The sequence below is a fragment of the Morone saxatilis genome, unplaced genomic scaffold (genome assembly GCF_004916995.1).
Source record: "Morone saxatilis isolate NCDOM2014 unplaced genomic scaffold, NCSU_SB_2.0 Contig22, whole genome shotgun sequence".
NCBI classification, from domain to species: Eukaryota; Metazoa; Chordata; class Actinopteri; family Moronidae; genus Morone; species Morone saxatilis.
The window spans coordinates 13,922,218-13,933,049 of record NW_023339785.1 but is presented as its reverse complement, the minus strand read 5'-3'; the positions used below and the strand labels follow the sequence as shown (position 1 = coordinate 13,933,049).

Here is a 10,832-nt window from a genome sequence, read left to right as displayed (position 1 = left end):
GAGAGAGTGTGAGTGAGAGAGTGAAAGGAGCAGTGACACAGTGGATGATGGAAAGTTGTTACAGAACAGTGTAAAAGGCAGAAAGCCACTGATGAGCTGTGTGGTGTTATGAATGACTGAGCAGGCACTGTATGTATGTCTCTCTTTGATTTTGTTGTATATTGCCATAATGCCAAAATCAAATAAACTTTGGTTATTATCTTTGCTTGTGTCTCCTTGTTTTAGCTCTTTGTGTGTTGGTTGATAATATGATCGGGTGCACTGTGTTGTTGTGAGAGAAAAATGTCGCTTTAGACAATACGGTTACATTAATACATTTATTTGTTTATCAAATGCACAAGCTGGATATATTGATTGAAGGCAGGAAAGACAGGCGTACATTTAGCTAGACCAACACTTCAAAGGTTAAAGAGAGAAGATTAGATAAGCCACTGTAGCTGATGAAGCAAATGTTTATTTTCGTTGTAGAGACTGTCAGGGGTGTTGATTAAACTTGACAACAATTCAGCCAGAAACTATTGTAAATCCCAATTACAACTGCATAAGCTCAAGATAGTCACATTATCTTAATTGATTGAATGAACCTTTTGCCAGTATGTGTCAGCTTCAATAGAGGTCTGACAACAACTCAGAGGTACAAAGAGGTCAGATAGTCATTGCTGGTACATTGGTTTCAAACATTACAAAATACTGTACTGCAACACAAGTAATACATACACACTGAAATGCACTTACCAGTATTTATATTAAAAGAAAAAAAGACAATCCAGCTTAATCAACACCTGTGACAATCAACAAAAAACAAACATTATGACCAAACTGGTATTGACTGCAGAACTACTGCAATGTGCTTTAAGGTAATCCTGTTATTTTGCTCCTGTATGTTCTCCTGAGGAAAGGTGCCATACTACGAACTAGCTTACAGTCCCTACACATGGCTTTGGTTTACAGACAAAAAAGTTTGGCAGAGGCATTAATCTTACATTCATATCTATTGCAATAAAGCCAAGGTCGCAGCAAAGGCACAGAGTTGAAACAAAATACAGAAACTCCTTCAAAGTGAGAGCAAAGATTCAAGAAGCTGAACTGGAAATCAGGAACGAAGCAGTAAAAATCTATTAAAGCTGTCTTGAAATGGATTAAATCAAACAAAATTACACATTACAACTGATTCCACAAATCTACATGTTACTGTATCAGTGTGCAGAACAAACATACACAATAGACACATTTGGTGTCACTTTGGATGAAAGTGCATTTTTGATCTGCACCCGGCTGAAAAAAGGGGATCAGGCTGGTTTGTTAATGTGACTTTAAGCATCCATGAGGAAAAAGTCCCATAAAAAAACAAGTTTAACCGCAGCCAGTACCTCCTCAGTCATCAGTTAATATACTGTACACACCCATATATAGTAAAGCAGAACATGTAATAAAATACAAGACACACCTCAGTTCTATTTACAAGGAGGCTTGATTGTTCCAAAATCAGTACATGACTAAAAAAAAAGCGAAAAGGCAAAAGCAAATATCATACGTTCAGCTCAGGTGATCTCATCAAGTATATAATCTGAGCTTCATTTATTATTAGCACACTACAAAATAACATTTGCTGATAGTGAAACAAATGCTTCCCTTTTAAATGCTACTGCAGCTAGAGTATAAAAAAAGACACTTAAATACATATTTTATACACACACTAGTTAATTTCTGTGCATAAAGCAGTACAAAGTGTTTCATAACATTGACAATTTTAAAAGTCAGTCGTATTTTTCCTTGTGAAATTTCCATCAAAAAATATATTTCCTTCACAGAAAAATTCCAGAAATGCGACAAATGTGTACTGTACTGATTCAATCTGGGTGTTGGAGAATTAAGGTATTAATATTTCCTAATGTGAAAAAATATATCCTCAGACATAGGAGTCGGTTGCAGAGAGACAGTACAAAAAAAGCAAACAGAGGAGGTAGATATGGTGTCTCTACAACCAGGCTATCTGTGCGTATATGTGTGTCTGTGAACTGGCTTCTGAAAAAAGCTTCTTTTACGTACCAGACGTCTGGTATTCCATTGTCTAGAAGTTTTAAATGTTCTTTGATAGCTTGTATGCTTTTATAGTGTTTAATACATTTATATGTATACCTTTGGCTAAGGGGACGACAGTAGAAACAGCACGATATACCAAGGGTTTGCGTCATTCAACACACTTTTGAAACAATACTGAAGTAGAAAGTGTAACTTTCCTAATATCATTAAGGTGTTCTTTGGTGTTAGCAAGGATTGTGATGATTATCTTTGAAAACTATATAACAGTATTTCAAGTACCATGATATCTGCAGTCCGACACACAGGCCATACCAGGATGTGCGCATGCGTCTGTGCGTGTGCTTGTGATTGAAATCTATGGCTTTAAATGATACTAATTTGGCTCTTTGACCTAAACCAAAATAAATAAACAGCAAAAAATGATGATGACACTCGCTTCTCCCAAAATCACAAGGAACTTAAAGTCTAACTGGATCGTAACAAAACATGGAGGGCTTCTATTTGTGATATGGTTTGTGGTGGGCAAAATGTGCACCAGCAAGGACAAACAAACAACAACACTGGAAATATCAAAACATGAATGGGTAGATTGCTGGTGCTCATTTTGAAGGCACATACAAAAATGAATCCTACAGTTCCCCCAATTCTCGGCCCCATGGCGTCAGTCTAAGCCTCCACAGCAGTGAGGCCGTTGCTGTGTGGTTTGTAGCCGTTGGCCTCGGTGGGGTTTAGGGCCCGCAACTCCTGTCCAGCTGCCCGCTGGTCTCTGGCCTCCTTTTCCCTCAGTAGGTGTCTGCGGTGGTAGAACAGGTAAGCGGGCAACAGGAAGCCGGCCAGTGAGAGGATCAGCAGGCCGAGGTTGATCTGAAGCAGAAGTGGATGATATTAATGATTTAAATGTAATTTGTCTTTATATTTGTGTCTCAGTTTTAACCATTTGATTGGAGTACAGACAAAAGATTTTGAGAAAACAAATATCTTTTTCTATGCTCAAAATGTCTCATTGCACCCTCACAAACACAAATATAGAACCATACATCGTCTGCAAGTGTATGGAGTTAGGTGTGAGAGATAAGTGTGCATCCTAACCCAGTAGGGGTCTCCTTTCAGTGGTCCAACCATGGCGATGAAAAGCGGCTGCTGCAGCAGAGCAATCACAGCGCTGATCATGGACTGGAGGCCTGTCAAGGTGCCAAAGTGGTTGGACGGGTAGCTGTGGGAGAGACACTAGTGGTTACAAAGAGTTTGAAACACTAAATGAAATGACACCGAGCCCCAGATGATTAAGTAGTTGTTTCTGTGGTATTAACTATGATAGAGCACAGAAGAAGCAATCTAGTGAACAGTGGACACGATTCAGCTCTTAATACTAGACTCTAGATTCAGTTTATTCAACATTGACGCAAACAGTTCATGGATTTTGTTAAAAGAATATGTTGAATGGTTGCACACATGGTTCCAATGTGTGCACACATAATACAGCATCCCCTACTTTTGTCATCACATCTGGTTGCTTTTATCACACTGTAAAGTGCAGCTTTATGTTTGGTGTTTATATGGTGCTGGAAACAACTCTAAATGAGTCCGGAAAGAGTCTACTGTTTCATTGCCAGATCTCAATTGTTATGCTTTTATAAAGTTGAATGTTTATTATCTTATTAATGAAGTGGAAAATAGAGGCACATTGTCCGTATTTCTACTTTGTTAAAATATATTCAATTATAACACCACTTTAACGATTGCTTTGTGAGACATTACACCCCTGACGTCCCATTTTCTCTTATATGTGTGTGTGTGTTTAAGAGAGCTTCAGGTGATACTTTAGCACTACAGCACTCACACAGCAGCATAAAGGCCTCCACAGCAGGAGTGGATGAAGCCTCGGACCATAGTGTGGAGAATGAAGGTCAATATCTGAGCGAGAAAAAGAGAGAAGAAAAGACAATCAATGAATCTGAGCACTGCAACTATTTATTCTTTACTAGTGTTCTGGCTGCCATTTGTGTGTTTGTCTGTGTGTGTGTGTGTGTGTGTGTGGTACCTGTAGAGGCAGATTTTCTATGAGGCAGCACACTCCGAAAACAAGCAGCAGCATGTTGGTGAGAATAAAGGCTCTCATGGCGTTGGTTACTTTCTGGATCTTACTGTCTCTCTTGGGTCCACTGGTCTGTCTGATGGGCACACAGGAGTTTTATTACTGAACTCATTATAATAACACCATCAGACATTCACATGTATGTCTGTCATATCTGGATGCATCAAATAAAAGTACCAAGTCACGTTTAGAATAGAGACCTTGAGTTAATTTTTATCAGTCAGAGTACTTCTTTAAAGCTGTCATGACTTGCGGCATGTACCTCTGCTCTGTGCCTGGGGTGGAGGTCTTCTCTTCTTTACACTCCTTCATCTTCCAGTCCATGATGTATCCAATCAGAGGACATGTGGCCAGGCACAGCAGCTGCAGCGTGCCAAAGATGGACGAGTAGAAACTCACTGAAGGAAAAACATATTAAATCAAGTTAAGAAGATTTAAAAAAGAGAAAAAGATGTGAAAGACATGTTAAAAGTATACGAATTTAAAGGCATTTAATTAAGATAATCACCTTTCTCTTCGGCCTCAATCACCAACTGCTCAGATGCTGAAATAGAAAAAGACCAACTCTGTCAATTACCCTTAAATGTGTTTGATACAATACAATAAAAACCCAGTAATAGTTTGCTGAGAATGTGATCAAGGGGTTAGACACTCACGATGCTCTTCACCGTGGGTGACCATAAACTCCAGCATCTTGTTCATCGCCCCCATGAAGAAGATGATCCTCAACTGGGACATCCCCATTGTCACCAGACTCCACAGAAAGATGGGAGAGAACACGGACCGTCGGAAGGGAGCAGCATCTGAGAGAGGAGGAGAGGGTCGGCGTTATCCAACATAAAAGTTACAGTAACGTACATGAATTTATTTTATTTATTTACAAATTGAAGGCAGGTGATTAGGATTTCTTTCTTATCATGTTTAACTGCAAAAGTTGTCAGACATCCAGTCGGCCACCTATTTGTCATCTTGTGACTCCCTGAGATATATCTTGTGAAGTCAGAACAAGCTAATTTCTGTACTTTTCTACTTCTTTTAAATGACTAATTTTACTTCTTTAGACCTATAGACCTATTAAAAAGCTTGATTTAAAGGGACACAAGCCAAAAAGAATGGGAGGCACAAAAATATGGTACTATCCAAGGTGGTGGAACATTTGCATTTGTCAAAGATAGGACAGTATGCAGAAGATTACAGACTGGATCTTTGACATATTTTATTTTTATATAATATAATATAATATGATGCAATATACAGATCCATACACTTGTTTACTTGTTTTCTGCATATAGGTCCTTATCGTCCAGTGTGAAGTGTAAAGTAAATGGTTTGTTGACTTACTGGGTGCAGCGTCAGTACCATTAGGAAGTTTCTCTGTGGAGTGTTGGATGTCTCCATTTTTTTGGCTCAGCCTTTCTCCGACAACCTTCAGGTCCGACGATGGCAGCTCTTGCTGTATGAGGATCTTACTGTTATAAATAAACACATGCACAGGCATTGAGGTTGGAGTAAAGGATGTGATGTTGTAAAAAACATTTTTGTGCCTGTGTGTCTCTGGAAAGAGATAATGCGACTGGCGGCCACACTAACCTGTAGTCAACCTCGTCAGGTGTTGGGAAGCCTTCTTTGGGCCAGTTGAGGAAACAGTTGACACAGACAAACCCGGCAAGACCCGCCCACATCCACATGATCACCCGGAAAGACACGCCTGCATCGTAGATCAGCTGGGAAGAAGAGAGACAGGAGGAGGAAGGTTGTTATAATTGTAAGTAACTTGCTGTTTTTAAAAGGTGCATTCATTGATGTTTTTGGCCAGCTGGGGCCAGAAGAACAAGCAGACCTAGTAAAGTTATTATGGTGAACGTGTTAGCAAGCAGCTGCTAATTTACACATCCAGCTGACACAGAACAACATTGGAATTTATTTGGAATCATGTTCTTGGCCACCCTATGAATGTAAGCCCATTATTTAATCTCCCTTTGGTGATAGGCAGGTAGCATACACATGGTTAATTAACTGAAAGACACTAAAACAATCCATTCAGCTGAGGAGAATGTCAATTGTCCAAATATGCTTTCTAATTTTGCTGATACAAGCACCATAATGTAGTACTACGGCTGTATATTTGTGTGGTTTATTTGAGAGAACCGTGAAGAAAGTCTCAGTATTATTGTCTTTTTCTTCTTATATAGCCTAGGTAATTTACCTTGACTCCAGGGAAGGTGACAGCAGAGGAGGCGTAGGAGCCAATCATCAGAGACATGATGGTGGAGCTCAAAGCACCAAACATGTTGGGGAGCTGCAGGGACAGAGAAGGGGAGAAACAAATTATATAAATAGACACAAAAGATGTCAGTTATTAGACTAAATAAACATTTTATCTGGACCCGATGTGAAATAAGCTTGTATGTAACCTACACTGTATATATAAATGTAGTTTAGCCATGGTGCAGTATGCCATTTGACCAGCAGAGGGCAGACAGCTGCTTTGAGTGAGCAGATGAACCAGACTGGGAAAGTTCCTCTTAATCAAGACTCTGTGAACTGTTCGTGCTGATGGCGTTTGCACCCAGTCACACTTCTCTCTCCCTGCAGAGCAGACTCATTAAAAAAATATTAGTTTCCATGTCATGAGGAAACAAGAAACAAAGTCATGACCCAGTTTGGGTCCCTACCCCATACTACAAACACTGACTAAGCTATACTTAGACACATCCACAGCCTTTATTCTTGCTATTTCAACAAATTCCTTGAGGTAGGATTAAAAACGTGGAAGCCGATCTATAGCCAGCTCTCGATGAACTTCTGCGTGGGAGCCATGCGTTACACACAGCAAAGGGGACAAGGTGGCGGGCACCAGGCACTAACACATCATATATTAGGTCGACCTATTTACAGTAGTAAGAAGCTTAACGAACATAACAATGACATATTGTGCTGCCAGCACACCCAGTGTCCTTTGATTAGAGATTTAAAAGGGTCAATCATGATTATAAAATCACATGTGTGGGATTTTAGGTGTGCAGCATGACAAGCTCGCTATTCTCTCTCAACACTGACCACAGTTTTCCAAACTTCTGCTGGCGTCACCTAATCTCCCCGCTGGGTCAGAGTTCACCGTGCAGTCAGTGTCCCTTTTTTTAATCTCACAGGTGTGTGCACTTTCCACACCCTTGCACTGATCTGAGGCTGAGGCTGGACCAAATGACGTCAAGCCACAGTTGAGAAATTGGGAACACGAGGAGCCAAAAAATAATAGGACTGACATTATTCTGACATATTTTCAGATACGGAGCAACATTATCATTTATTTGGGGTTGTAATTCTGTCTGTCTGATAAATAAAAGTCCAATAACCACTCAATGTTCTGTTTTGGTCCCCCCCAACTTGAGGAAAATATCTGACTGTTTAGCAGCTAAATGCTCCTCTGTGTTCACCAGCTAGTAGTTAACTTTGTCATTTGGTGTTGGGCCTCCTGCAGCTGTAAACGATGCTGATGAGAGTGGTGAGAGCGAACAGTAAAGCTGCGGGCCCCAAAACCAAAACAATTAGTTAGAAGATGCTATAGAGTTCTGTAGAGCTGAGGGGAACTTCATGGTCTGGTGATAATTACCTGTGGGCTTGTAACTATGAGCGATTGTTAACATCAAATCTTTGAGTCTAGCAGCTTTAAGTATAGCTGATATCATATATGTTTCTGATTACCCTGTACCCTGGTGTGCTTTAAAATGATGCAGTCCAGTCTCATTTGACTCCCTTGGTGGGTCAGAGAGCATGAAATAAGTCCAAAGAAAGGGTTTTCTAAGAACTTAATTACCACAAATGGACATTCCTCAAGAGCTGCTTTTGTCTCCTAAGTCCAGCAAGACATAAAAGTAGAAGGAAGCTTTTTTGTGATGGTAGATGTTTGTGCTTGTGTGGGGGTTGGCTGCTGTCTGGAGATTAGGCTGTGGTGGAGGTTTGCGGCTGATTAGTGTGTGTATGTGTGTGTGTGTGTGTGTGTGTGAATGTGTGTGTGTGTGTTGCAGTAGGAAACATGAGGGCACTTCAAGAGCTGACACAACAAGGAGGTTGGCAGGTAAACAGAAAAAAAAGCTTTCCTGAGGATGTTCGAGGGAGAGAGCCCGACTGTCTGAGCAGGATGAGAAAAACATTCTAGAGACCAGTCTTCATTCAGCACTTCTGAGAATCGAAATACTTCACGGTCGGTCTGTGGCGACGAGATCTACAGCGCTAAAACTCTCTGACTGCAGAGGTTTGTGGTATGTAGGCGAGAGGGCCCTCTGAGCACACAAGAGGAGTTTGCATCTCTTACTAATGTTAAAGCAAAGATATTCCAGCCATGTGAGATGTCGTGTGTTCAGCTAGATGTTTACTTTCAGATGTGTGGTAGCAGCAACCCGAGTGTGTCTGAGCGATTTGCGGTGGAAGGCAAAAAAAAAAGTGTGACATGTCTGTGTGTGTGTGTGTGCATGTGCCGGCAGCAGGCGTGATTCCCACCAGTGTGTTCTGACAGTTCTCATAAAATACATATTTCACACAGGGCCTTGCAGCACATGTCCCGTATGCTAACGCTACCAGGGGGACGTGGACAGAAACACGTGACTTTATGGAAGCACAAGAGGGTCAACTGGTGTCAGAAAGTCACACACAAATGGAGCTTTGGCTTGTCACGACAAATCAGTTCAGGATCTACTCCTGCTGTGCTCACTCACTTGGGTGTTGTAAGACTTTGGCACTGGGTTTAATTAATCACTGAGAGAACGGGCCAAATAGTAGCTAATGAGCACTGAAACTCTGATGCAGGTCTGCACACGTGGAAGAGAAGTAGAATATAGGACGTGAGAAAGTGGAATAAAAGGGAACAGGAGGGGAAGAAAGTGGGAAAGAGGTGTATATAAATAAGCAAGGATTGAAATGAGGAAAAAGGGAGGTAGTGGGAGTAACATTTTTTTTAGTTTGACTGATCTCCCCAAGCCACAGCTGCAGTCCCTCTCTCTGTGGAGAACCCAGCAGGAAACACAAAAAAAAAAAAAACCACAGCTGATTAACACCGGCTTCTTCTCTCCACCTCAATTCTCTGCCGCCTTTTAACACTGTTCAAAGACTGGTCAATCCCTCACAGCTTTGGCACAGTGCTCTTGTCCAGCTGCAATAGACTTATATAACAAGTAGTCTAACGTAAAGATGGTGGGAGCCTTAAACCACGACGAGTGACTCTCGCTTTTGAGGTTTCTTACCCAAAGCATCTACAGTTTCCTGTAGCGGCCTCTATTTGTTGGGTAAATTTAAAAGAAGAGAAGCTTTTCTCTGCCAGCTGAGACCAAAGTTAGCATGTGGAAGAGGGACAGCTCTTCAGCCCAAAGCACGTTTCTGACAAGCCCCTACGCTCAGCCAGTACCGTTGAAGGGCAGTCCCTTATCTGTTACAGTAAGTGCCAGTAGTCCTCAATCCTTTGATGCAAATGTCACACACACGTGTAAAGAAATACCGTACATACTTAAAATACATAATTAATGGTAGTTACGCCCTGGGAAACCAGGGCGTCCTCATGGTTGCTTTAGGCACATATGTGGCAGTAAAGTAACTAAAGCATGCACGGCTCACCTCCTCTCAACAATGAACTCTTACATGAACTTCAAAACCACAAGGGTGTGTTCGCACAGGTTAATGAGGCTACAGATTAAGTCTAAATGAATTATTAGCGAAGAAAAGGTTTAGTGGAAGAGTTGGACATTTTTCAAAGCTGTTTTTTGCAGATCAGATGCAACCACATTGAGCTACAGCAACTACAACCTCAAACCTCCATAAAGACAACACGCTTAAAACACATTTTAGAGTTAAATAGAAAATCACCTACACTGTTTGCTCTGACCACAGCTTAGAAACATTAGTACATTTGTACAAAACTGTTTTTTTTCTTTCCCTTTTAAATTTTCATTTTTATAGTTTCTATTGTATTTTATTTATTTACTTAATTATGTTATGTTTCATGTACTTATTTAGATATCACAAAACAACACGAGTGCAAATAGAGTCTGTAGAGGAGTTACTACCTTGATCAAGGTCATACAGTTTAGATTATTTCATTGGCAACTTTCTTTAGAGTTTAAACTTTTTTATATTATAATATGTTACTGATAGAAGGACAAGTGTTCTTTCCTTATACAATAACTATAACAAAATATCAGAGATATTTCTTATTTTATAATCCATTTTGAGCTATTACTCTAAAGCACATGGTTCAGATCATGATGGCGCGTGTGTGTGTATGTGTGTGTGTGTCTCTCTCAGTCCTTGTACTCTGCCGTCATTCGCTCTTCAGAACAACAACAACAACAACAGTGTGGAGGTCAGTCAATGCTGGTACACACAACCCAATTAGAGACGGAAAAATGGAGGCATGGAGGTCAACCAGGGACAAAGAGGAGGGAGGGAACTAAACTCAAGTGTATGTGTGTAATATTAATCTTGGGTTTGTGTGTGATTAAATAGAATAGAAAGAGAACAGTGCCTTCCTTTGTGGGAGTTATGTGAGTGTGTGTTAGTTCAGGTCAAACAGGCCAAGGAGTTTCCATGTTGCTGGGATGCTGCTACAGTGAGTCACTGAGGACACAAACAGCGTTTAACAGATAGCTGTCCGGCATTTCTGTTCATTTGCTGCTAACGATAATTTAATTATCTGAGCGTCAAA

The 10,832-nt window shown here is 40.6% G+C and overlaps 1 protein-coding gene across 1 annotated transcript in view; it reads right to left on the bottom strand.

The window, feature by feature from the left end:
* Positions 1-297: 297 nt before the first annotated feature.
* Positions 298-10,832, bottom strand: part of slc43a1a (solute carrier family 43 member 1a) — a 23,139-nt gene continuing 12,604 nt past the window's right edge. Inside the window, exons 6-15 of the mRNA XM_035669626.1 lie at positions 6,345-6,437; positions 5,729-5,862; positions 5,480-5,607; positions 4,795-4,941; positions 4,647-4,682; positions 4,401-4,536; positions 4,085-4,214; positions 3,884-3,957; positions 3,133-3,256; positions 298-2,907 (exon numbers count right to left, since the gene is read on the bottom strand). Coding sequence (XP_035525519.1) covers positions 2,710-2,907; positions 3,133-3,256; positions 3,884-3,957; positions 4,085-4,214; positions 4,401-4,536; positions 4,647-4,682; positions 4,795-4,941; positions 5,480-5,607; positions 5,729-5,862; positions 6,345-6,437 — 1,200 coding nt within the window. The 3' untranslated portion in view covers positions 298-2,709. The remainder of the gene's footprint in view (positions 2,908-3,132; positions 3,257-3,883; positions 3,958-4,084; positions 4,215-4,400; positions 4,537-4,646; positions 4,683-4,794; positions 4,942-5,479; positions 5,608-5,728; positions 5,863-6,344; positions 6,438-10,832) is intronic.